The sequence below is a fragment of the Nothobranchius furzeri genome, chromosome 6 (genome assembly GCF_043380555.1).
Source record: "Nothobranchius furzeri strain GRZ-AD chromosome 6, NfurGRZ-RIMD1, whole genome shotgun sequence".
NCBI lineage: Eukaryota > Metazoa > Chordata > Actinopteri > Cyprinodontiformes > Nothobranchiidae > Nothobranchius > Nothobranchius furzeri.
This window is the reverse complement of record NC_091746.1, coordinates 36,947,629-36,974,626: the sequence shown is the minus strand read 5'-3', so window position 1 is coordinate 36,974,626 and position 26,998 is coordinate 36,947,629. Positions and strand designations below refer to the sequence as shown.

Here is a 26,998-nt window from a genome sequence, read left to right as displayed (position 1 = left end):
AATAGAGCCATGTCTTCATTTGTCTTCCCCATATTGAGGTGGGTTGTTTGCTGTCCTCATTGAGCAAGATTTCTCTTTTCATCCTTGTTGTTGTTGGTCAATCCAACAACGTTATAATTCCCACATAAAGAGCATGATACAGCAACATTATTTTTATATATTTGGATAAAGTATTTAGCTGAAGAGAGTATGAAATAATTTAAATACGGTTTCCTAAACTTTAAGGAAATATAAAGACCAAATCATCACAGACTGACAAACTGACAAAGACTGCTTTAAGTCAGGGGGATGAGATAATTATGACCCCTATCTTGTACCAGCGGGCAGGTCTCTTTTTAGATTTTTTCAGGAATGGTCTGGTTAGTATTAATAGTCTATTAACCATCTATTAACCAAATATGTGTGCATTGGTGACGCGCTTAGGGGCGGGGCGAGGGAACGGTGTTTCAGGGTTCTTCTCCGTTACCTCCGCTCCGACAGTCCAAGCCTTCTGGGACCTCATTATGCAAACAGTTGCAGGACAGCTAACTTGTCTGACTGCTTCACTTATTATGATGATTTCCTAAAGCCGCGCTTCTCTCATAATCCAAGAACCAAAACAACACCGGGGTCCAATTCCCACTGGTGAGCAGCTCTCTAGAGCTAATGCTAACATTAGCCGTGAATGCAGATTCGCCGTGTCCGAGCTAATGTAAACTTACTTTATGTTAGGCTGTGGAATACAGTAAAGTGGACCAATTTGGTAAAATTAAAGCGTCTTTTAGGCAGAGGTACGTCTCCAGGTGGAAGCGATCACCAGCTGGCCCGTCGGTCGGAGCTGCTGTGAGGACACTCCCCGTTAGCAACTTGCTAGCTGGCGGTTTGTTAGCCATGATGTCGCTGCTGTTATTTCAACTGCTTGCTCTAGTTAGCAAAACATCATCAGACTAAAAAGCAGTTAGAGTTTAATAAACAGCATTTTAATGAAGAAATAACTGACCTAATAGTACCGTGTTTACCTGAGCTCAGTGAAAAGGTGTCCTTAATTTACGGAGAACCCTTCATGAACACATTCAGAGTTTTCCCTTTGGGTCCAACAGCTGTAAAGGTTCCGCTGCTAAACATCTGGACAGAACAGATGTGCAGAAAATATGCAAATTGGTAACATTAATCCCACCGATTAATAACTGGTTCAGAAACATCCTCCTTGTACAATTACCCTTTACAACATCTACTGTTATTCCGCGAAAATATGCTTTCGGTGGGTAGTTTAGTAGAATCTGTTTGTCAGTTATTAAGATTTTGTTGGTTATTTACCCAGAATTTGATTGTGTTTGGTTTGTCTTTGTTCAAGCTGGTCAAGCAGACTGCATCTTTTGCAATGATATTTAGATAATCATGTTAAATCATTAAGTTTTGACGGAAAACATCCTGAAATACACCCTATTTACATATTGAGATGACACCATCAGGAAGTCATGGTTCATCTCTGGAGAAAAATACTGAAACATAAAATAGTTGTATGTAAAACTTTCCCAAACTTTTAATATCAGCAGATTTTGGGTGTCCCTTTTATTCCACTTCTCCTGATAGTGATGTTGTGGTGAATTCTGTTGCAGAGTTCTGCAAACATGCCTGAGGTTCGGGATCTTTCTGAAGCTTTGCCTGAGATGTCTATGGACCCGATCACTGGTGTTGGAGTTGTCGCCTCTAGGAACAGGGCTCCCACTGGATATGATGTGGTAAACTCTAGCACATAAATTGATCTGACTGACTAAACTCAGAAAACTGAAATAATTGCTTTAAATTTGGGTTACATGATTTTGTATTTCTTGCATCTTTTAAGCAAGTTTCCAACAACCTTATACCCTCTAGATCAGAGGTGTCAAACTCACAAGGGAAATCTTGGTCCAAGATGGAGGCAGAGTGATGTCAATATAAAAAAAAGTTGTGTTTTTAGATATCTTATGACAAAATAACTTAGACAAAAAGTTGAACATTTTCTTATGATGTGTTGGATGTCAGAACATCCTAAATTTACTGGTTATAATGATCTTTTTAAGATTTTATTATTGATTGTGTTTTAGTTTTAATCTGTACAGCACTTTGGTCGGCTGCCATGCCGTTTTTAAATGTGCTTTATAAATGAAGTTGTATGGTATGATATGGTAAGATGAGATCAAATGTAAAAAATTTCAAGATCAAATGTAAAAAATGTCATTTCAACTACTAAAAAAAAATAAATCAACCAAACTTGGAACATCTATATGTAAGTTATGGCTTTAAATATTCCTCTTTGGGTCCTTTTATTTTTCCAGAGGTAGCAGCATACCTTCCAGTGACATCACTCGAAAGCCCTCTTCAGACAGGCCATGAAAAACGGAAATGTTCCGGACTCTGTCCGGAAGATCTTTGTGTCTGAATACAAACATCTGGATAACGTTTTCCGTCATTAAACCGGACAACGCCCCTAGTAACAGGTCCGGACTTGTCACGGTCAAGGTGGCTGCTTCAGACTGGTGAGGTCGAGTTCCGGACAGGGAGGAGGGGGAGGAGGAGGGGACCGGGGGACGCTGTGCGCACCTAGATAGCTCGCTCCTGTAGAATGCGGCGAACCATGGCAGCTCGCCTCCTACGGTACCGTCTAGACGCGCGACGGAGTGCTTTACACCGCTTCCGTGATTCCTTTAACCATTGAGCTTCATCATCCAGGTCTCTTATGAGTCTTCGTGTGCGCAGAATTATGCTTAACATAAGCGCCCCCCCCCCCCCCCCCCCCCCCCCGAGATCTGGAACTTTTCCCTGCTGTGTGAAGGCAGCCGAAAGGACAAGTTCCGGTACAAAAGTGGTGTGTCTGAAAACACAGTTCTGGTTAAAAACCGGACTGAATTGTCCACACATATTCCAGAATGTCAATCTGAAAAGGGTTTAAGTGAGTGTCAGGAGCCCACCATACTCAGGAGTAATGCTCTCATGTGCAACACATGCTAGATCTGCAATACTTTACCCATTTTTGGCTTATTAAACCTCTTTTGTGGTCAAATCAAAGCAGACTTTCTGAATTCTATATAAAACAATTGTTAACCTCTTTGGTGGAAAAAACCCCAAATTTAAACAAACTCAAACCTGATGTAGCTCAGGTTCATCTGAATCTTGGATCGGAGACGTTGTGTAAGTTCTCTAGACTGAATCAAGGAGAATCTGTGAGACTCGTTTGTGATGTTTTTATCATTTTCATCACAGAAAAGGTTGCAGATGTGTTTCTGTGCTAGTGAACTCGGGGACCAGTGTAGCTGCTTGTCTGAGGAACAGGAGCTCAGGAAACCTGCAACTTTCAGTCAGATTTTATAACTCCTGCTACTTTTTCCTCATCAGTTCCAAGCTCATTTATTCAGATGTTCAGACATTATTTTTGTAGCTTCAGCATCGTCAGACTGGGGTATAAGTTCAGCTCTAAGTTTGTCCTTTTTTAAGGTAAAAGAAGAAAAAACTCATGGGGAGGGGCTTGTGACTGAACTTCCTGTACCAGTGCATTCTGGGACTTGAAGTTTTTATGGTATCTGTATTGTGCAGTCATTGTCTAGTTGTAATACATCTCATGTTTGTGCTAGATGGAGTTTGTGAAACTAAGGGACCATTTGTAGTTTTGGATCTAATGTTTTCCCTTTTCTACTTATTTCAATTTACAGCAATGTCCCTTTTTGCTGACATAAAACACAACTTGTGCTCGGTTTAGGCAGCTCAGTGACTCCTGAATCCTCTTTCTGTAGATTTCCACTACAACAGACGGCCTGGATGCTGACCTGTGGAAGGATGGCCTTTTCAAGTCCAAAGTGACTCGTTACCTTTGCTTCACCAGAGTTTTCTCCAAAGAAAATGTGAGTCACATACTAACACAACAATAATATTGGTGTTCCCATAGATTTAAATGACTCTCTGTTTTCCTTTGACTGTGGTTATTACTGAATTTCCTTTCACCTCTGACCTGTTCTTTCCAGAGCCATTTAGGCAACGTTCTTGTGGACATGAAGCTGATCGATATAAAGGACACTTTGCCAGTGGGGTTCATCCCAATCCAGGAAACGGTTGACACTCGTAAGTGACTGGTTCCCGTCAAACACTACAGGCACTGCTCTGAGGGCAAATATGTTCATCTAATATTTAACCATCTAATATTTAGAGCAACTTTGTTGTATCCAATCATTGTCTAAGGAGAAAGCTGGTTTGTTGTCTCCTACAGAAGAGCAGGCCTTCAGGAAGAGGCGGCTCTGCATCAAGTTTATTCCGAGGGACTCGACAGAAGCCGCCATCTGTGACATTCGTATCCTGGGTCGCTCCAAGCAGGCACCTCCTCAGTACACCTTCATAGGGTAAGAAGCCTCAAATCAAACAGCAGCGTAACAAGTTCAGCGCTACAGTTCACATGTGATTAAAATAGATTTGCACTAAGCATTATAATAATTTTTTCCTGGTTTAATTTAATCTCTCACTTTCAGAATCATATTGCTCCTCATTGACTCCTGCTGCTTTTCCAGTTTTCTCTAGATCATTCACTTTCCTTAGTCTCCACTGGTCTACCCTTAGGTTCCTTTGTGCCTGACAAATACCACCAGGTCACACCTGGACCCTTCCACTTATTACAGTCAGTACTCTTGTGATAGCCATTGTCTACTGTTACAGAATTATCTGACATCAGTGGGCCTCTTCTGAGCCTCTCAAGCATTTGGCCTCTGTAAAGGCGTTCCTCGTGCGTGGAAAGCAAAGGGCAGTAAGAAAGAATGGGATGGGACGGGAAGAGATGTAAATCTTTGCCATTATCACAAGAACAATGGAACAGTGTAGCAGCTCCTGTTTAGCAGCAGGGTTAAGAAAAATACTTAAACCATGTTAAAAAGTACAAATGAGTAGGACAGGTGCAGGCGGACATATTTGACTGTTGTTGCTCAATGTTCTGCATGTTGGATTGTGGATGTTTAACCAGCAGTAGATGAAGTATGTTATTCTCTCCCTGGGTGGAGCTGAAGGTATATTCGTGGCTCAAGCAGGCCCACAGCAGCTCTTGGGTTGTAGGCTGAAGCTCTGGGGTGGCGGTGTTCCAGACTGGTTGAATTACAAACACAAGCTTCTTGTGGTGGTGGTCCCAACAGTATCATAACCATTTATGATTTCTCATCACATTCATTTAGAATAAATTGTTGATGAGTATAAAACACAACATGCATCCTTAAGCTTTAAATGTTTTCATTCTTTTTCCTAATTTTTTTCCTCTTTACCGTTTTACAGAGAGCTCAACAACATGGGAATCTGGTATCGCATGGGGAATGTGCTTCGTGCTCAGGACTCGGTGCAGACTCCAACCACCGCCAACAACACCCAGAACATTAACTCCTCCACAGTCCTAGCCCCAGTCCCAGCAGCTCCAATGCCCAAGTATGCCCACTCTGGGAACGAGTTTACACGCACACACACACACACACGCTCGCACACACACACACACACACACACACACATCTAAAAGTCCTAAATCAAAAGATGCCCATTGTCTGGTTTTCTCTCACATGTACGAAATCCAAATGAAGCTGGTTTAGATCCCAACAATACAGGGGAAAACAAAGATGAGCAGTATTCATTTGCTGCCTAAACCTAAAAATGTCAAATTAATTCAAATGTCTGTTTGAAGAGTAGTCCAAAAAATTCTTCACAATTTTATCGGGATTGTACTTATGAGTAGGGCTGAAACGAATCATCGAATGGTTTGATTAATTAAATTGCTTGTTTCATTGTCTGAACATATTTTACTGGGAGACAACGTGCTGATCTGGGTGCTGTGGAGGAAAATAGAGAAACAGGCAAAGACACAAACGGGCCTGGATGTAGGCATGGGCAAGGAGGGGCAATGCCCCCCTAAAAATAGTGACTGCCCCCCCAAACGCGATGACATGTAGAAATCTCAAATTTGAAAAGATCTGATGAAAAACGGGGTGTGTCCGAATCCACGGGTAGGATGCTTATGAGTACGGGTCCTCGCCGGTCTAGCAAGGCCGGGTCCTTTAAGACCGCTAAAACCGGAACCCAGCGGCTCTGAATTCGGACAGTCTAGCCTTCATCTCTACGGTGGTCCGTAGGTCCCGTCACAGCCGTGGCGGCAGCTACACGCAAAGGAAAAATGCTAAAGCTAGCGAAAATCGAGCAGGAATATTAAGGAGCCACAGCAGCTTCATGTTCATCAGTAGCGTTTGTTCACAGCCGTTTTCAGGTAAAGTAACTTTGTTTATTCTAGAAGCTTTCAGGACTTACATGTTAACTTGAGATGGTTTCATGCATGTTTTAAGCTACTGAATGAACTGGTGAAATGTACTTGTTCATTAAAACATGTCAGCTGTGTAAATCCCTGAATGTAAAACTACCTTTCACAACAGAACACAGAAGAACTTCTGTGGTCACTCTTCACCTCTAAGCTTAATAAAAACGCTTCTTTGCGCTGTTGTCCTTACAACAAATGACAAGTTTAATTCGCTACACAAACACACACACGGGAATAACTGGGACCCGCGAAACAAACATGTTCTGGCTGATTTCTGCCTAAAATGTAATTTAAAAAACAAACATACAAACGAAAAATGTCTATAAACTGAACCGCTCTAAGCTTTTTAGGTTTCTACGGCTAGCTTTTAACAAACTTACGTTAAAAACTTTGTAGCTCTCCCCATTTTCTCTTCCTGTTGAAAATCCACAGCCGGCACGCAAAGCATGCTGGGATAGCCTTGTTCTGTGAGGATACAACAGACCTGTCCTTGAAAGGTGGGCAAAGCGAGGACGCATTTGAGGACACGAGAATGAGTATTCTTGGAATTCGGACAGTACTCGTCGCTGCGCTGTGACATCATCGACCTCAAAATGCACTCTACAAGCATCCTTCCCGTGGATTTGAACACACTCAAGGGTCAGAGTGCTCTCTCCTCTCTCTCTCTCTCTCTCTCTCTCTCTCTCTCTCTCTCTCTCTCTCTCTCTCTCTCTCTCTCTCTCTCTCTCTCTCCTCACTCAAAGTAGCTGCTGATTGGTAGATGCATAGGGAGGGTGTGGCCAGCCACTGCACTTTGTTCTCTATGTCTCACTCGCTTCACATGCCTCAGACAGCAGCAGAACACAGAGACGAACCGTCGTTATCTGAGCTCAGCCACTGGTTGAAGTTTTCTTCTTCTGTCGGTCACTGGGGTTATTTGGTACTCTTTCTCAAGGTTTTAGTTTGCCTCGTTCTCTTCTTTAAATTGTTTTTGGAGTGAACCGGGTCAACAATGCGCAGGTTTCTGGTTTCTAAACCGAGCAACAGTGCTAAGCCACTAGCGGCAGAAGCCGGCTCGTCGGCTGCTGCTTCTCAACTCACCACAACCAGTTGCACAAGCACTGCAGCCCCTCCTGCTGTCCCCGTCGCTATCAACCCAGCCGTCGCTGTGGGTGACACAGGCCTGAACAGTAGCACATCGTCCCAACCGACCACTCTTGTTTTCCCCAAGCGCCATTTTGGGACGAACATGCGCTCATTTTGCCCTACCTAGTATCGTGGGAGACGATGGTTGGAATATTCAGTAAAGCCGGATGCGTGCTTTTGTTTCCCATGTTGCAAATTTGGGGGGACAATGATAGGGATTTGGCTTTCACAAAACAAGGATTTAATAATTGGAAAACAGCACTGGAAAAGGATAAGGGATTCACAAAGCATGCATCAAGTCAATGCCACATGAAAAAGCCTGGTCTGAGATGTCCCAAAGAGTGGCCGCAGGGTAAACAGTAGGTAATTTAAAAAGTCCCACACAAATCTAGAAAAACAGATACTATGTAAAAACAATAGGAGAAGTAGTTCAGTTCCTAGCAGTAAATGAACTGCCACTTGGTGGTGGCAGTGTGGAAAACTCCAGTGGTGATGATTTCTCTGCAGGAATGTTCTTAAAAATGGTTGACTAGACACTGGCCAAAGACTTCACATTTAATGAAATAAACACATCCCAGAAAATGCAAAATACACGGGATGAGATCTTACGTGGAGCCCCAGATCGAGGGAGATTATCAGTGGTCTTGTATGTCTTCCATTTCTGATAATTGCTCCCACAATTGATTTTTTCACACCAAGCTGCTTGCCTATTGTAGATTCATTCTTCCCAGTCTGGTGCAGGTCCACAATTATTTTCCTGGTGTCCTTCGAAAGCTCTTTGGTCTTGGCCATAGTGGAGTTTGGAGTCTGACTGTTTGAGGCTGTGGACAGGTGTCTTTTATACAGATAATGAGTTCAAACAGGTGCCATTAATACAAGTAACGAGTGGAGGACAGAAAAGCTTCTCAAAGAAGACGTTACAGGTCTGTGAGAGCCAGAGATTTTCCTTGTTTGAAGTGACCAAATACTTATTTTCCACCCTGATTTACAAATAAATTCTTTAAAAATCCTGCCATGTGAATTCACGGATTTTCTTTCACATTCTGTCTCTCACAGTTGAAGTGTACCTATGATGTAAATTACTGACCTCTGTCATCATTTTAAGTGGGAGAATTTGCACAATCGGTGGCTGACTAAATACTTTTTTGCCCCACTGTAATTCACAAACGCTTCTATATTTTTATACAATTTAGACTGGATTATGTTGCCAACCTGTACATAATACAATAGATATGCCACCATTACATTGTTACCAGTAGAAATGACATGTTATTAGCATTTCCAGTAACTTATTACTGAACATGTAGTAAATTCTACTGTGGGCATATTTAGATATTTGACTAGGATGACTGATGTATAAAAACAAAAAATGTTAATGAAATATAAGTCTAATTGTGTTTCGTAAAATATTTATTAACTAAAAATATCAGTTGGGAAAGAGGAAACCAGACAACGTCAATTTAATACATGTTATTGAGCTTTTTATCGTTTTATTTTCCTATTTTTAGCAGCAGACCTCTGTCTCGTTTCACTTGAAACGTTGTCAAATAGAATATTCGATTAATCGACAGAGGATTCAATAGAATATTGAAATACTGAAATATTCAATTGCTGCAGCCCTACTTTTGAGTCAAATTCCCTTTAAAAATCAATGTTATTGTTGAGAAATTTGAGGAAATGCCCTTATGATGTTTTTATTGTGAGCACCATGTTTTGTTTTTTATTATGAGAAGATAGTTCCCAGCAAGTGTTTTAATGTTGCTCTGTTCTGTTACTGTGTTCTGTCAGAGCTAAAAGCTAAAACACTTCTGGGAGTTGTAGTGATGGAGATGAATAAAACTCTGGGGAAAAACGTATTTCCTCCAGAAGGGGAGGGCAGATGAGGAACCACTAGACCTGGTTGGGGCGGCTCTAGTTCAGCAGGGAAGGCAAAAATATACGGAACCTCAAAAACCATTGGGTACCGTACAAACAGCAGCTCCTTATGAATGGGTCTCATGCAAAGACATTATTTCTCCAAGGAGATCCATATAGTGTGAATTTATTGAGGGAGGATAGGAAATGTTCCCCCGCTGGAATGCGGGTGTCATTACAGACCTCAGCTGTGTGCTGGAAGGCTGCACACTTGTCTCTTGAACTCTGCTGCTGTTGTCGTTGTTGTCTAAATGCAGCATCATTTTGTTTTTCTTACAAGACACATTTCCATGACCCTTCCTGCCAGCTTCAGAGGGAAGAACACCACCAGACCAGACTATGAGCACCAGAACTCTAACCTTTATGCTATCTCAGGTCAGAAATGGTTTAATTTTTATATATTTGTACCCCAAATGTCTCACTGTGTTAAAAGAAGTCAAGATTTTTATACTTCATTCTACATTTTTTAAATGTGCATTATGTAGAAATGAAGTAAAAATGATATCCTGTGGTATAATCTGGTTCTTGCAACCACTTTAAACAACTCTGGAGCTTTTTGCCAGCCGCCGTCAAATTACATTTGTCGACGCTGCAGTGTTAGCTTGCAGGAGACACGGCACCACCACACTCACTGATGGTAAACAGCAGTTACGTTCCTCCTCCTTTTGTTTTAAACGGAGAAAAACTGACAATCCCTACAGCCAGCTGGATATGAGATATGTTTCAGTATGAAACATTAGACTATTTTGGGATTTTCTCACTGTAAAATTTTCACTATATTCTTACATACTGCACCTTTAAATGGCCTGTATTTGATATAGCATCCACTAGTGTTATACAACCCCCCAAGGCGCTTTACAGCACTACTGTCATTCACCCATGCACACACGAGTGGTGATGAGCTACAATATAGATAGCTCTATGAACAGCCTTAACCCCAGTTTCACACTGAAAGCATCAGCGGCGCGGAACATCTCTGCTTCAAATAGAATCCATTATAGTCCACAGGGGTGTTTCAAACCAGCCGCGACGCGTCAGTTTTCAGGTGCGTCCCAGAAGCAGCACGCCGCACCACTAAATATAGCATCATGTTCTATTTTTGCCACGAGCCGCTTCTGGGACATGTCAATGTGCACAGTTAGCAGTGGGCTAAACAGGAAATCACACACGGGTTCAGTGTAACAACCCAGTAATTTTCTAAATAAAAGTACTGCAGCAATGCAATTTCATATATGAAGCTTACGTGAGACCCAATGGTTTATTTACATCCAGCATCGTTCCAGACGTGCAGCGGTGTGTTTTTCATGGCTTTAATCCTGCCAGTGGAGAGGAACAACATCCTACATGGCATCAAACAGTGATATCATACAGGATTTTCTTCTTTTTGGTTTAATGGCGGATTGCATAAACAAACCATGACCTTTGAAGTCTCGAGGAATCTTGTGGTCTTGCGAGTCAAGCTGGGAGCACAAAGCCGTTCCATGGCCAAGACTCCCAGGGGGAGTGGACAGCATTGAAGCTTGCGAGTAAAATGTTCTGCCGTCATTCCGCACCGCTTGATGCTTACAGTGTGAAACGAGTAAGTCGGAGAAACGGAGATTAGCTCATTTTAAAAGGGAGTTACTGCCTCTTATGTTGTAATCTGTCCACAGAAATGTCTGAGCTGTCTCTCTAATGTATGGTAGCTGCTTTAGGCTCAGGTTCTGACCTCTGAACTCTCTTTCAGCTATGGACGGAGTGCCTTTCATGATTTCTGACAAGTTTGCCTGTGCCTCTTCTGATGTAAGTTGTTTGTCCTCCTGATGTCCGGTTAAGTTTAGTCCTGGTGGAAGTGGGTGACCTGATTATCTAGTTACACATAAACTAAATGGGAGTGTTGGGCTGTAGATGCATGAGTTAATTTAGTCTATAATATTTATGATTACATCTGTGCCCTCAGCCGTATCTGTTCTGAACAGTGTGAAGTAGGTTTGTATATTGTTTTTATGGTCTGTTTGTATTAATTTGTTTTATGAGCCATGTCAAAAGGGAAGTTTCCGTGATCTTTGGGCACAGACAACAAGGTTTTATCTGTCATTATGTGAACTAACCAGCTGTGTCTGCTTTCTGCAGCTGCAGCAGGTGGACCTGATGGGCATCACAATCAAGTCTCTGGCTGAGATCGAGAAAGAGGTGAGAAAGAAGAAGGTTTCCACAAATGTCCTGCCCAGCAGCTCTGCATGGTGGTGGTGAGGGGGTGTAAATGTCTGCTTTGTCAGTGTGTTAATCATATCCTCGTTAGAGTGGGTTTAGTGATATTCAGGGATGCTCCTTTCTGGCAGGCAACAGCTTGGGGTCTCAGAGGGCTGAGCAGCTTTGAAGGCAGAATCACAACAGCGGTGGGACAGTGAAAAGCTGTCATTTGACAGTCCTGTTGGCTGTCTTGCGCTCCCTGATGGGGTCTCTCCTCCTTCCTGACTGCTCTGCCACACATTTCCTCCCCTTTACACCCCCAACCTGCTCAGAGATTCTCCATCAGTGAATCGGTTGCTAACAAGAACCCACACTCGGAACTAGACAACACCAAGACTCGAACGGAGAAACGGCAGCACACTTACTAGTCTGCGCCGGAGAACAACACTTTTTGCTTGGGGCCCCATGACAACCTTGCAACACCACTAGTGATGTCACCTCTGACCACACCTTAACCAACCCAAACGTTTACAAGTCTAAAGGACTAGCAGTGATTCTGTGGGTCTTAGGAGTAGTTTGGGTCAATGTGGTCTCATTATGAGTTCACATCTTCTTTTGGTCTCCTAAAAATAAAGGGTTTGTGCAGTTGCACATTGAGTGCACCAGAGGGCAGCATTGCTTTAATGTTTCTGAGAGCTTCAGGCCGGTTTGTACTGACCGGTGTTTTCCCTGTCAGTATGATTACAGTTTCCGTACGGAGCACAGTGCAGCAGCTCGCCTCCCTCCTAGTCCAACACGGACCTCCCTGAGCTCCGAGGCCTGATCTGCTTCTCCTTAAAGGATTGGACACCAGCAAGAGACACTTGGACACCACGACTGAGAACCTGTCCTGAACTTCTCTAGTCAGCTGCCCTGAAGAGGAATAAAGAGCCTGATTAAAGTGGAGCTTCTGTAGGTCTCCTGGAGATCATCTGGTCTCTGTTAAAACATAAAAACCTCACTGTACACACACACATACACACATTGTCTTCTAAAGGAGCTGGATCTGATGTAGAAAAGAGGACCTGCTTTTTGTGTGGAAATTCTTGTTTTTCTTTTCAGAGCCTCAGAGGGTTCTTTGTGATACAATTAACTTCTCATCAAGAGGAACGTCTTACAAACAAGATAAAGGATACAAGAGTTCCTGTAGTGAAGAACATCTGTCTGGCCTTTCTGCTGCCAGGATCTGGCTCCAGGAGGTCAGGGGTCAGCTGTTTAGGTGTTCCTGATGGAGTTGGATCTGTTCTCTTCATGTTACTGTGTTATTCTGGACTAAGTGTGTGTTCTGTTTGTCTCAGATATACTTCCTGTGTTTCGTAAATGAGCCACTGCTACAGATGCTGAACCCAAACATGGATGTTTACTGCTTTGGTAGCATTTACCCACAGGGCCAGGCATTAGCATCAAAAGGTTGGTCACTGCGTTACGTTTAGAAAACCTCAGATGGTAGAAATACTGAGCTCGAGGTTTAGCTTTAGCCCTCATCTGGCACATTAAGAGCTACGGTGTCCGAGCTTCTAGGGATGGAACCACATTTGACTTTAGAACTTTTTAAAAGCCAGTTTTCATAGTAAATATATTTATTAGCAACATTTCTCAGAAATAGCTCTCAGACCCTCTGAACTTGAGTTGAAGGGTCACATAAGAACTGTTCCTTGTTGTCATCAGTCTGTTTTACCAGTCTGAAACACTGATCAGACTTAGTGTGACATATAAAAAACAGAGCTGACTTCTAATGTGGGACTTTATCGTTCTCTTTAAGAGTCCGATGCAGGTGACCAGCTGCTAGTTCCTTCTAATAAACCACTAATGCACCACATCACAGGCACCATGCAAGTCCTAGATGTACTCATGTTTTTCCACGTTCAGAGTGTTATTGCACTCATGTTGTTCTAATAATGGTGAAGTGTGCAGAAGCAGCATGAAAGCCTTGTTTTTGTACCAGTCCATTTACTCTCATCGCTGCTGCTCTTAACAGGAACTGCTTCACTGTTTCGTGGTTCAGCCCTGTGTCTTCTGATGGTTTTTATAAAGAATATTTTGAGTTCATGTTTTTCAAGAAAGGTGTTGAGTACAGAGCCTCAGTGATTCTCTCTGGTGTCCCATGATGGTGATGAGGAGAGCTGTGTGGTTGTTGGCTGGTGTGGAGGCTGGGTTAGGGTCAGAAGGACCAGCCTGCTACAATCTCTCTCTTCCACTTAAACCCATCAGCCCTGCCCTGCAGCTTGAGCCTGGTGACCTTTAGAGGGTTGAACAATGTGGACACGACTGTTGTAGTGAAAGTTCCAACATGAGTTTGTTTGGACAGCAGATCTCAGATCAGATTGCTGATTAGAGCATAGATTGATAGAAATCAGTTGCTTTCAGCACCCACATTGTCTCATATGACTGTTACAATCAAAATAATGATGATGTTCAGTATTTTCCAGTCCGTAACATTTGGATGAGCAGTTTTTGTCTTAATTTATTAATCATTTTCCGTATTGTGACTGTTTTTGTTTCACATGTACCATGTCAAACGTCCAGTGCACTGCCGACGGGCGTGAACTCTGATCCACTGTTCGTCGAACATTTCTTAGCTGGTTGGGTCAAACATTTGAAACGGACTAACAAAAAACTGACTAATGTGTTTGATAAGGTAGTTTGCATGGTGACACAACGTGACGGAGCTTAACATTATTTTTCTTGGCAAAAGAACAAAAGTCTGATGTTGGTTTGTAAGCAGATTTTATTCTCCAGGTGTGAACAAATCAGCTTTAGTGTTATTTGTATTCTAGGTTTTAATAAACTGTGGTGAACTGAACCGTATTAAGGTGGTTCTGTCATTAAAATACCAGAGTCTGGATAACTATCCACCTTTTTTTTATGAATCATTCCTTCCAGCAGCCAGATGGTTCTGTGACACTGGTTCTAGGTCACCACTTCTCTAGATGTCCTGAAGGTCTGTCATGCTTCCCCTTTTGTTACTGGAACACCTGTACATGAACGTTCTGACCTCTGAACTCTCCAGACTCCACTGATGCAGAGCTGTGAACACAAACGGACAGCAGAACCTGCCTGGGTTCCGCTTCTGCCACTCAGCCCAACAGTTAAAATAAATGATAAGAAAAACATTATTTGACACAAAAAATTTACATTAAATTTGTTATATGATAATTTTCAAACATCCGTTAAAAGAAATCTTGATCAGCTGCAGGAAGAAACAACTCCCAGGGTCAGGGACACCGTCCTGTAACGCTCGTCTATCTGAGGGACACTTTGGACCTGTCTGATGATGACGTGCTACTTTAAGCTGTTAGATAAAATTCTGAACTTTGTGTCTTATCAATGCTTTTCTGCAAGATTAAACCTTCCTCCTGAAGGGCTGAGTCTGCTTTGGGTGGAAACGGTACTTCCTAAGTGAAGTGAACTAGATTTAAAATGGCCTGTTAGCCCAGAGGGTTTGAGTTTGGCACCTAAGACTTGTCTTTAGTACATTTGCTGCTTCCTGAGCTAAAGTCTGCTCCGTTCCTGATCAGTTCCATGGTTTCAACAGAGTTTTCTCCAGGTCAGACGATAAGGTGTCCCGGTCCGGCGTCCTGGCTGGTGCTGAACCATGTGCTGCACCCAGCCACCCAGAGAGCTGCTGTGGTTAACTCGGCTCATAAAACTTCACACAGACAACATCATAAACATGAGCTGCTGCTGCTTTCCTCAGAAAACCCTCTTTACAGCTTTCCTTCATTAAAGCAGCTTGTTTAGTTAACACAAACGGCGACGGTCGGTGTGTGGGTCACGTTTGATAAAAACTTTACACACAGCTTTGAATTTGTTTTATCTGTCTGTAAACCCGTGTTTCATCACATATACTGGGTGAACAGGACCTGATTACAAAGATCAAACCATCACAGCTAGACTGGTTCTGAACCGACTGGCACCAGAACCAGGGAATCATCAGAGACTGAAACAAGTGTTTCCTTGTGCTTTGTTCTCCTTTGGTGGTGAATGAAAACGGCATCTTTTCACTTTACAAAGCTCTGAACTTCGCCTTCATTTAAATGTTCCTAGTTTTAATTAGTACTATTACCCAGATGGGAGAAGGCTGTCCTAAGTTAAAAGGACAGATCCTGGTCTAGAATTCTTCACATTAGTACTGGAGGTCAACTTAATGACATCCAGAGAAAGTGAATAACCACAGTTTGTCCTTAAGGAGCTCCAGTCCAAGAAACAACCTCTTGTTTGAATTTAAATTAGAAATCCTCTTCAAGCTTTGGTTGTTTGTCCCCAGAGAGAAAACACTGGAGGCCATAGGCGGAGATCCCGAGGGGACGGGGGGGACACGTCCCCCCCTCACACAAAGTGCCCCCCCCCCCCCCCCCCCCCCACAAAAGTTATTGTAAACACATAAATGCTATCAGTAAACCTGTATTGTCTTCTAAAACCACAACGTAAAAGTTAGTCTGCAAATACAAAACAATGTGTTTTTAATTGTTGAGAAATTATAGCCCCCCCCCCCAATTCTTCAAGTTGGTACGGTCGGTCCACACGCGCTGTTTCCAACGGGCGGGGCTGCTGGCTTTGCCCCGCTCCCAGCTTCACAGCAGCCCGCAGGCTCACAGGAAGCAGGAATCAAAAAGCCAGCGGTTTCCAGCAGTAGCCATGTCATTTCAGGACATGTTGCTTCAACTATTAACGATCTACTTTTAAATCTTTATTCTGAATTCCGTTTTAGGCCACAGTCTTGTTATTGAAATGAAAACAAAAAGAAAGGATGCTTATGGAGATGTACAAAATAGGCAAGATATTATTGTTGATCAATATCCTCCAGCTCCGTTCTAATGACAATATCCCATCTGTGTGTGTGTTGCTGTCCAACTGTCAGCAGACCAGGTCAGTTGAAATGGCAGAGAAATGAAAAACGGCAGACATCAGGTCGTTTTTTAATGCTCCAGAACGTCAAGTAGAAACTTGCATTTTGATAAAGACATCTATAAGAAGGAAATGAAATGCCTATGAAATTGTTTCTAAATGGTTTCATTTGGCAAAGTCCAGTCACTTGAGCACAGGCAGCCAGAGCCTGTCAGACACAGGCACAGAGTCACAGGTCAGTCTCTAATAAGGACATACAGTGTTGTATGTAGAGAGCATTTTTTTTTCATGTCCCCCCCAAAAATTACTTTCTGAAGTTTTACAGTTTATTGTCCCCTCCAAAATTGAAATGGGATTTCCGCCCTTGCTGGAGGCTTTACACCTGTTTGCTTGGGGACCTGCTGTTGAAGGTGAAAGATAATGCTTCTGAATCAATCTTTGTTTTTATTTAATCATATGTGAGGTTTCTACAAAAGGTTCAATCATGAGGCATGACACCGACAGTCCTCCAGTCAGCGACCACGTGATGAGCATCTATAAGACATCTTTGTGTTGTCTACGGCCAACCAGACCTTCACCTCTCCCCTCTGCTTGCTGCAGATCTCACCTTTTATCTACTGAACGCCATTAAAAAAACTCAGCAGGTCACAAAGAGAAAGAGAAGAGCAAAACATCAATGTGATAGAAGAACTGCATTACTCATCCTAACAGAATAAACAAATAGATCTAAACTAGAGATGTTAATTTTTATAGCTCCAAATCATGACAAGTGTCGTCTCAAGGCACTTCACAAAGTAAACATGCAATTGAGTTCAGTTTATTATGCCATTTATGCAGATTGCATGGATTTCAGATGCTGATTTCAAACATCGCTGCATGAGAATGTCTGAATAAATAAAAACTATGTAGAATAACCCATTTCAAATTCTCTGACTGTTCTGTGTCCTGTCAAACACTCATTTCTGATTTTAATTCAAAAAATAATTGTACATGTTTCTGTTCCATATTCCCATAAAGCAAAGGGCCAACATGTTCACTAGAACCTGTATGGAACAGCTGATGAAAGCACAGCGTTTGTCTCCTCTTGCTATCCAAAATTGGAGAATCTTGTTCCGCATACACTGAACAGAATGAAGGTCAAACTAAAAATCTTGTGTTGACTCAGCAGATGTTGGTTATGTCTGCTGGTGTCAGAGTTCTATCAGGATCAGCTGATGTCACGGCGTGGTCACAGTTTCATCTGAACGCACTGGATCCATGAGAATCTCTATGTAACTGCCACATGTCAGCTCTCGTGTGTTTTGTTTATGTATGAAGAAGAAATCACAGCATGATGAGAAGCAGAATGCTGACACCCGATGACCAAAGAGATCAGAGCCGAACTGGAAAACCAGATTAACAGAATGAGCCAGTCAGTGAAGACTAGGCCTCTCCTGTTCCATCAAATAAACCCGAGGCTGCTGCATCATCAGCATCTCAGTCATCAAACAGTCAAATATCCATAAAAGTAAATTTGATGTATTATATCTTTATCTGGACCCTGACCTCCATGTGGAATCGGCCCTACTTTATGGTGCTATTCTTGTTTTTCATCACCCCCTTTTCTATCTCACACACAAACACACACACACACACACACACACACACACACACACACACACACACACACACACACACACTCACTCTACCAGCTGGGCTCAACTCACACTTATGTGCACACATCCCCACCCCACCCGTACCACGTCCTGTATGTACTTTTACGTCATGTGTTGCATTATAACAAGCAACACGTGACCCGATGGATCAAGCTGTATTATTATAAACAATGACCATGTGTGTGTTCCTGTATTCACCTATTTAATCATCTAGACACGTGTGATGAATCATGGCACGTGCCAGCTGAGATTCTCAGCAGGTGTTCAGATATTAGTTTCAGAGCTTGTTTGCTGTTTTAAACCAAAAATGTTTTACATATTTTCTCTGGATCAACCCCCCTGCAGCAGTCAAGAAAAGAGCGCTTTACACCTGCAGGTCACCAGTTCATCAAAGGGACATAATAATAATAATAATAATAATAATAATAATAATAATAATAATAATAATAATAATAGAGTAATATAATAATAATAATAATAATAATAATAATAATAATAATAATAATTCATTTACATTACTGCACAATTCAGCTTGTGACCGAACATGTGTAAAAGCACATATTTGATGTTGAGATTAACGGTGCCGGAAAAATATTTATGTAATAAACTGAATTCGAGTCGTTTTCATTCCCTGATGCATGTGAATTACCGTGGGCCTATTAGTCTTTTCTGGAGCCACGAAGCTGGTTTTGGTTTCATATTTTGTTGTTTCCGAGGCTCTGTAGTTTATAGGCCTATGTATTTGTGCATTTCTGTATGTTTTTCTATTGAATTGATAAATAAACGAATCAATTAGTTTTAATTACTTTTCAGAATGTTTTTGTCTTGTATAAATAGCATTAAGTCTATTTGCTTTTAAATAACTGAGTTATTTATTTTGAGTTTACTTATTTTGTAATAATAAACGATCTAATCGATCAGTTGTACTTTGTAGAAATGTGTTTTTATGTGTTTTCTTATATTTTTGTGCCTAGTTTTTTTTCAATTATGTTTTTATAGTAAACATTTATTTTATAATTGTGCAGTTAAATGTATTTATTTCGTGTTTATCATTTTAATTACATCATTTAATTAATGTGTTTATTTTTTACAACTGCCATTTGTGTTTATTTATATTTCCATGGCTTTGTTATTTCATTGCTGTTTATATCAGTTATTATTAATTGATAAACTGATTTTATTTTTATATGTTGAATATTTTTAACTGGGCATCCCCTCGGGTCAGCTGGATCTTCTGGTTCTTTTTGGTAACTGAACCGACTTGCACGTGAGGGTAACCTAATAAAACCGGGTCTGGAGGGTCTGGTTTTTAGGTCTTTGCTGTAGCCGCAGACCCTCCCTGAGTGGATCTGGATCTTCTCTGATTCAGGCCTTCATTCAGCTCTCGGACGGGGCCGGAGGCGGATCCAGCGGAGCTCACAGCGGTGGAGAAGCGCTGCGGAGACCAGGAGACGGGACAGGGAACAGGGAAGGGTTTCTGTTGGACCAGTCTGCGTCTGGAGAGAGAACCACAGGCTCTCCACAGCTGGATCAGTCCGAACCTCTGGATCTTTGGAGCGCACTGCCCGATTTCAGGGTTTGGTTTGTTCTCTCGCAGCAGCTCTCAGACTTTAGGTGAAAGACCGGAACTGACCGAAATCCCGACGTTTATCACCGTAAGTGTCCACCGGTCGGTACCTGTTCGGAGGAAGATGCTGAATGACATTAAAACGGAGGACCGAGTGCGCGCTGATACGGAGGCTCTACAGGTTCTGACCGGTGGGTTGAGTTTTCTGATTCTTTTTCAGCTATAGTGTAGTCCAATCAGGCAAAACCCGAATAGTCAGATTATCAGATAAAACCGCCTGATAACAATGGTAATAATAATAATAACAATGATCATAGTAATAATAGTAATAATAATAATAATAATAATAATAATAATTATTATTATTATTATTATTATTATTATTATTATTATTATTATTATTATTAATATAGTTAAGTTAAGTGACATCTGGTATTTGCTCTGTTTGTTGCAGGTGTTTATATATTTTGTTTAGAGATTGCTTGTTTTGTTAAAAGGATGTACCTATTTCCCTCTTTTTTCTTATTTTATTTACATGACGTCATCATCAGATGAAATGACCAAGAGCACGTTTCTTTAATCAGATTTTACATTTAACAACAGTTTTTTTATTTATTTAATTACAATAAAAAAAGGAACACAAATCTGTTTCAGTCGGGATTTGTCTGATCAGGATTCCTCTGGATCAGGATCATTTTTTTACGTCTGCTTTTATAATAAAACGACTAAAATTATTTTCTTTAAAGACAAACAAACATGTAATGACTATTACTTTATGTTTTGTATAAAATTACAGAAAGTCGCACACATTTTACATTAAATAACTTATAGACCCATATATGTGTCCTCCTTGTCCCTCCTGTCTCAGGTGCGTCTCCTCCTCAGACCGTCTGTGAGGGCTGCCAGCGGATCATCTCCGACCGCTTCATCATGCGGGTCGACGGTGCGTCCTGGCACGAGGAGTGTCTGCAGTGCGCCGCGTGCTACCGACCGCTCACCGCGTCATGCTACTGCAAGGACACCAAGCTGTACTGTAGGAGCGACTACCAGCGGTAAGACCTGGGTCCGGGGCTCCGCAGCATGGGTTCCTGCACATTTTAACCCAGATGAGTCAAACAGGAACGTTTCCATTTTGTTTGTCTTTTTTAGAATTCAAATCTGTTAAAGAACTCCAGAACTCATTTATTATGTGTTTTAAATGCAAAATAATAAGTATTTCTTAGCTAGATCAGTGGTTCCCAATCTGGGGTCTGTGACCCCCCCTGAGGGGGTCCCATAAGGTTGCAGGGGGTCTGCACAATTCTGTGTGTGCTGAGGTTATGAGGTTACCAAGATTATATACGTAAATATAACACATGCAATAATACAATCAAAACTCTGTAAGAGGCATGTCTATGGAAAGGTTGTAATTATTCACTTTTAACTGCATGCCTGTAGGAGTAGGGGGGTCCTGGTTTGTCTTGGACACATAAGGGGGTTCTCGCGAAAGAACCACCGAGCTTTAAACCACTCAGCTGCTCAATATTATTTTTATTATTATTTAACTTAAGCTCTGGGCCAATAAAACCACTAGAAATGGACTGATTGAATCACAAGATTTTCTTTTATTCAGCTCCTTCAGGTCCACCTCATGGACACCCGGACATGTGTCCTCATATAGACTAGAGAAAAGCAGACACGTGTCTGAAGTGTGTAGGTTTCTGAAACCTGAGCTCGGTTTGAAGGCTGTTTCAGGGCTGATGGGTGTTTGTTATTCTTTTTCAACAAGAGAAAAACTCAGAAACCTTCGATTGTTCCCCCGGAAATACTTATCAGATCAGATCAGCTGCTACACATTTACATTTATATGAAGTGTTTAAATTGGATAACTGATTCCTGCTAAAACAATGAAAATGTGAAGTGAATCTAGAATTTTAATGATAAATTATGGAGTAACAATTTTATTAGTGTCTGAGATCAACAAAAACAGAACCAGCAGCATAAACCAAAGTTCTATTTGTATGAGCCACCAAGGAAAGGCAAGGCAGCTTTATTCATACAGCACATTTCATACACAGAGGCAAGTCAATGTGCTTTCCATTAGCAAGAACAGTATAATCAACGTGACAGAAAATACAATTTAAAAATTTAAAACAAACAATGTTAAAGGTTGAGCAAATACAGTGCAGAAGGTGCAGCATCAGAACATTTACTCAAAGGCTGGTGAAAAAATGAAGGTTTTCAATTCTATTTAAAAGTTTCTAGAGTTGGGGCACATTTGAGGTCACGAGGAAGCTGATTCCATCTGCAGCATAGTAGCTAAAAGCTGCTTCATCCTGTTTGGTTCTGACTCGGGTTTCTACCAGCTGACTGCTTCCTAAGGATCTCAGAGCCCTGCTGGGCACATACCTGAAGGACATCTGACATGTATTCTATGCCATTGAGTGGCATGGTATATTCATAAACTAGTAGAAGTACTTCGAAATTGAATCTGTATTGTACTGGTAACCAGTACGTGTAGAAATTTAAGAACAGGAGTGATGTGCTCGATTCTCTTGGTTCTTGTTAAGACTCTAGCAGCAGCATTCTGAATAAGCTGCAGTTGTTTCACAGCTTTTTGGAAAGACCAGTCAACAGACTATTGCAATAGTCCAGCCTGCTGGAGATGAACACTTGAATGAGTTTCTCTAGGTCTTGTCTGGACATGAGACTTCTGAGCCATGCTATTTGATGCAGATGATGAAACAGTGATCTAGTTATAGCCTTAATGCGACCAGTGAAGCTCAGGTCTGAGTCAATTATCACACCAATATTTCTAAGCTGGGTCTTTGTCTTTATTTCTCTGGAGCTAAGTTGAGCAATAACCTCCATCTGATCCTTCTTTTTTCCAAAGACAATAACTTCTCGTGTCTTTGTTTAACTGGAAGTAGTTTGATTGCATCCAATCCTTAATTTGCTCTAAACACTGATGGAGTGAGTCTAGGGGACTACAGTCACTAGGTGATAGAGCTAGGTAGATCTGGGTGTCATCTGCATAACTATGATAAGTAATATTGTTATTGTTTATGACCTGAACCAGAGGGAGCATGTAGAGACTGAAGAGCAATCTCACAGCCTTAACAAATTGCTGTTCATGTTGGGACAGCATTTGGAGACAGAAGCCTTCATAAATACTTAAAGTTAAATGCCGCAGTAATGACTGGAGGAAACCCTTACTGTATTGTGTGTTAGATATCAGGGAACTGTGGAAGGTTCTGGAGCAGAAACATCCAAACGGTTTTTATTTATTCAGGAGAGTGGGCTCTACTTTCTTGTATAGACATTTAAAGATCTGAAAACTCCTCAGCTGTCCACCAAATAGTCTGTGTGGACAGAAATGTCCAGTTTGTGGACAGAGAAGACTGGTGGTCTGAGATGAGCTAAAGAAGAAAAAACACTGTTGAACAGAGAAGGAGGTCTCAGGATTTTATTTTCAAGTAGGTCAAGACAGGTAACAAAATATCTGTCAGTTGGAGAGAAACCCTTAGACCCTCAGGAAGAAAGGGCAAGGGAAAGAGATGTACATAGACGTTCACTTTATAAAATAAATCACTGTCATTTAGAACTTAAGACTCCAGATTTTCTGTTTGACTTTAGAAATGCCCTCAGATATAAACCAAAGCATCTATAAAGTACAATGCTCCTAAATTTCAGTCACTTGTATGTTTTCAATTCATCCATCCATCCATCCATCATTCCATCCATCCATCCATCCATCCATTCATCCATCCATCCATCAATCCATCCATCCATCCATCCATCCATCCATCCATCCATCCATCCATCCATCCATCCATCCATCCATCCATCCGTCCATCCATCCGTCCATCCATCTTTCCATCCATCCATCCATCCATTCATTAATCTATCCGTCCATCCATCTATCTATCCATCCATTAATCCCATCACCCTTCCATCCATCCATCCATCCATCTATCCGTCCATCCATCCATCCATCCATTTGTCTATCCATCATCTTCCTGTGTTAACACACCTGTATACCAGCTGAATGACTAAACTCCTCCACCTTTAGCTGATAATTGTAATCTGATGAGTTAACATGTCTGAACCAGTCTCCTGGTTCGGAAATCTGATGTATCATGTTGTTGTTGGAAATCTTCATGAGGATCAGGTTGACTGGGTAGCTTCTGAACACTGATATTTACAGTTGAAGTTGAGTTTATGTGAATGAAGAGAAACCACCATTTGGTACCTTGAGTCTCTCTCTCTCTCTCTCTCTCTCTCTCTCTCTCTCTCTCTCTCTCTCTCTCTCTCCTGTCTCTCTCTCTCTCTCTCTCTGGCTGTTTTTCTGTTTTTCTGTCGTGTTTCCTCACCAAACAGAAGGAATGTGGACCATTTGACTGTAAAACTGAGCAGGTTTATCTTCTTTAACACAAGAGGACCTTGTGTGTTTGTGTGTGTGTGTGTGTGTGTGTGTGTGTGTGTGTGTGCGTGCGTGTGCGCGTGCGTGTGTGTGTGTGTGTGTGTGTGTGTGTGTGTTCAGCCTTAATCTAAGCCGAGACCCCTGCAGGTGAAGATTCAGGAGTAAATCCTGGACCCAGACCCTGCATGCTGTCAAGGACTCAGCTCCTCCTGGGAGCGATGGCCAAAGTAAAGAGAAGTCAACCCAAAGAAACAACACAGAGCCCAGCAGGAGCTACTTAAAGCCCTGTTCTGTTTGGATACCGCAGCTGATCAACAGCTGAGCCCGACACTAGAAAAACAATCCTCCACCAAAACTCTGTTGCTCAGGTTTCATGCTCTTTCCAGAATCAGAGGCCTCCTCTTGAGGTTTCCATCTAAACACACTGAGTCAAGCTGCCCCTGACACTGTGTGACTTCAGACTGAGCCAACATGTCATGGAACTGCAGGAGGAGCAAGTCATAGATCTGACTAATACCTCATATTACACTGAAATGCCAAAGGCTTTGATTATGGGTCAGGGGAAGTCACCTTATAGAAAGACAGAGAGTTCCTGCCTGACCATCTGAATCAATGATTGAAGACCAGACATTTTAAAATACTCAAAATTGTGATCAATATCAGGTAGAAGAATTGAATAAATTTGATTAAGTTAATAAAAAAAGTTAATGAAAAGCAACAAAGCACCCTGTTGTTGAAGCAGTGTGTTCTACTTTGTACCACATAATTCTAAGATGTGATTTTAGAAACGAGTGTCGGAGTGACCAGAGCATGCTTCACTCACAGGAGCAGGATCCAGACTTTATTTAGTGTCGCTCAAATCAAAGGTTTCTAAGTGCCTTAAATGCTGAAAGCCAGAAGTTTGGTATCAATAAAAAAGTTCATTTAGGCCCAGATCACTATAGTAACCCAGGTTGAGAGGGTTAGGGATTCACTCATCTGGAAAAAGGGTCTCCATAAAATCAGACTGAGATAGCAGTTATATTCTGTGTAAATAATAATAACAATACTACTACTACTACTACTACTACTACTAATAATAATAATAATAATAATAATAATAATAATAATATTGTTGTTGTTGTTGTCATTATGACTAGTATTGCTATACACAACAAGTTAGTAAAAAGATATTTACATAAACATGAGATTGTCAAATGCATCATCATATATTTCAATGTTATTTTTTTCATCAACATATTTACTCAAATTCAGTAATATTTTTAAAGTTTTATACTTTTGTAAGTGTCATTTCAAACATAACTAGAAAAACTGCATTTATTGCACAAATGCTGTTTGAATGCTGGATAGCTGAAACTGTAAGCTGAAGCTGCTGAACAGCTGAAACAAAGCAAAACTGTCAAAATGAGCTGAATGTCTTGAAAGATGTAGAAGCAAAAAGCACCAACAAGCAAATAAAGCACAAAAAGTAAGTGAAGAATAGAGAAAAATTATGCTAAATAGCAAAAAACTGCAATATGTGAACATTGTATAAAAACTGGACAGCTAAAATGTCTCAACACCTGTTATTTCAGTTGGACGAGTTTAACAGTTTAATCTTTACATTTAGCTGAACTGTGAAATTAGCAGTTTATGCTGAATTTGGTAATTGATTGCTGAAGTTGTTGAATAGCTGAAGTAAGCTGAAACTAAGCTAAACTGTCAAATGAGCTGAATGTAGTGAAAGATGTGAAAGCAGAAAGCACCAACAAGCAAATAAAGCACAAAAAATAAGTGAAGAATCAAGAAAACTAATCCTAAACAGCAGAAAACTGAAATCTGTGAATATTGTTTAAAAAACTGGACAGCTAAAATGTCTAAACATGTTATTTCAGTAGGACTATTTTAACAGTTTAATTTTTACATTTAGCTGAACTGTGAAATTAGCATCATATGCTGAATTCAGAAACTAATTACTGAAGCTGCTGAATAGCTCAAGTGAAGCTGAAACTAAGCTAAACTGTTAAAATAAGCTGAATGTTTTGAAAGATTTAGAAGCAAAAATCCCCAGCAAGTGTATTCAAGCTCAGAATATAGGTGAAGAACAGACAAAAAATGCTAAACAGCAGAAAACTTTAATCTTTGAACATTGATTAAAAACTCGAAATCTGAAATGTTAAACAGCTGGCATTTGAATGAGAGTACTTTACTGGGTACATTTTTAAAATTGGCTGAACTGTGAATTTAGAAATATTTGCTGATATCTGAAACTGATAGATTAACACATGTTCAGACTTGATATGGGATGGATGAATGGTTGGATGAATGAAAAAATGGATGGATTGTTGGATGGATGTTAGATGGTTTATTGGATGGATGGATAGATGGATGGATAGAAGCATGTATGTATTTATATGTAAATGGATGAATTCCTTAGGCCAAGCCGATCGATTTGATGTCTCACTTGCGTGGGTGTGTAATTCCATTTAGCCCGAAGATGATTGACCTCTGTCAACCAATCAGGGAGCTGGGAGGGAGCGGGGCACTTTCCCCCCTTCTGACAGTCAATCAAATTTAACTTGTTTCTAGTTTTAAGTACAAAAAGTTCAAAAAAATCAAAAACAGGAGTCTGTTATTGGCTCAATATTCAGCTTTTTATATTCATTCCTATGAGACTTGGTTAAAGTGATTTGTAGTTCCTTGTGTTGCCATGGAAACAGATGACAGGAGTCTGCATTAATAAAACAATGTACAATGCCATATGACTCTTCTAAACTTTGAATAACATTTCTATATTAAAGTATGTTGATATAGTTGTGTCTAAAATGTTGTTGCTTAGCACGTTGCCATGGTAACGCAGAACACAATATCAAGTTAATACAAGACTCCTGGGACCAAGCAGGTTGAATTGATGTATAATATGTGTGGGTGCACGTTTCCTTTTAGGCAGAAGACGAATGAAAACTCTCAGCCAATGTGAGACAAGCGAAGGAGGAGGGGGCGGTTCCTTCCTT

At 41.1% G+C, this 26,998-nt stretch overlaps 2 protein-coding genes across 3 annotated transcripts in view; both read left to right on the top strand.

Annotated features, from left to right (window-relative positions):
• The first annotated feature begins 422 nt into the window (after positions 1-422).
• mvb12ba (multivesicular body subunit 12Ba) lies at positions 423-12,459 on the top strand. 2 transcript variants are annotated; one of them, XM_015973993.3, is made up of 10 exons: positions 423-624; positions 1,599-1,721; positions 3,750-3,857; positions 3,978-4,074; positions 4,220-4,349; positions 5,263-5,409; positions 9,603-9,697; positions 11,049-11,104; positions 11,435-11,494; positions 12,231-12,459. In XM_015973993.3, exons 2-10 carry the CDS (start codon positions 1,611-1,613, stop codon positions 12,315-12,317), a joined length of 891 nt encoding a protein of 296 aa, XP_015829479.1. In that variant the 5' UTR covers positions 423-624; positions 1,599-1,610; the 3' UTR covers positions 12,318-12,459. The 2 variants fall into 2 exon arrangements, with proteins under 2 accessions (XP_015829479.1, XP_070408291.1); XM_070552190.1 differs by lacking the exon at positions 12,231-12,459 and adding an exon at positions 11,644-11,847.
• Positions 12,460-19,368: 6,909 nt separating this feature from the next.
• The window catches only part of LOC107394638 (LIM homeobox transcription factor 1-beta.1), a 39,472-nt gene continuing 31,842 nt past the window's right edge, over positions 19,369-26,998 (top strand). Inside the window, exons 1-2 of the mRNA XM_054744034.2 lie at positions 19,369-19,794; positions 20,472-20,655. Coding sequence (XP_054600009.2) covers positions 19,728-19,794; positions 20,472-20,655 — 251 coding nt within the window. The 5' untranslated portion in view covers positions 19,369-19,727. The remainder of the gene's footprint in view (positions 19,795-20,471; positions 20,656-26,998) is intronic.

Excerpts from the sequence above, each read along its gene's own strand:
- mvb12ba (XM_015973993.3), top strand. The coding sequence starts at position 1,611 with ATGCCTGAGGTTCGGGATCTTTCTGAAGCTTTGCCTGAGATGTCTATG. Across the intron at positions 5,410-9,602 it reads CCAGCAGCTCCAATGCCCAA|ACACATTTCCATGACCCTTC; the intron begins GTATGCCCACTC and ends TTTTCTTACAAG. Across the intron at positions 11,105-11,434 it reads TTGCCTGTGCCTCTTCTGAT|CTGCAGCAGGTGGACCTGAT; the intron begins GTAAGTTGTTTG and ends TGCTTTCTGCAG.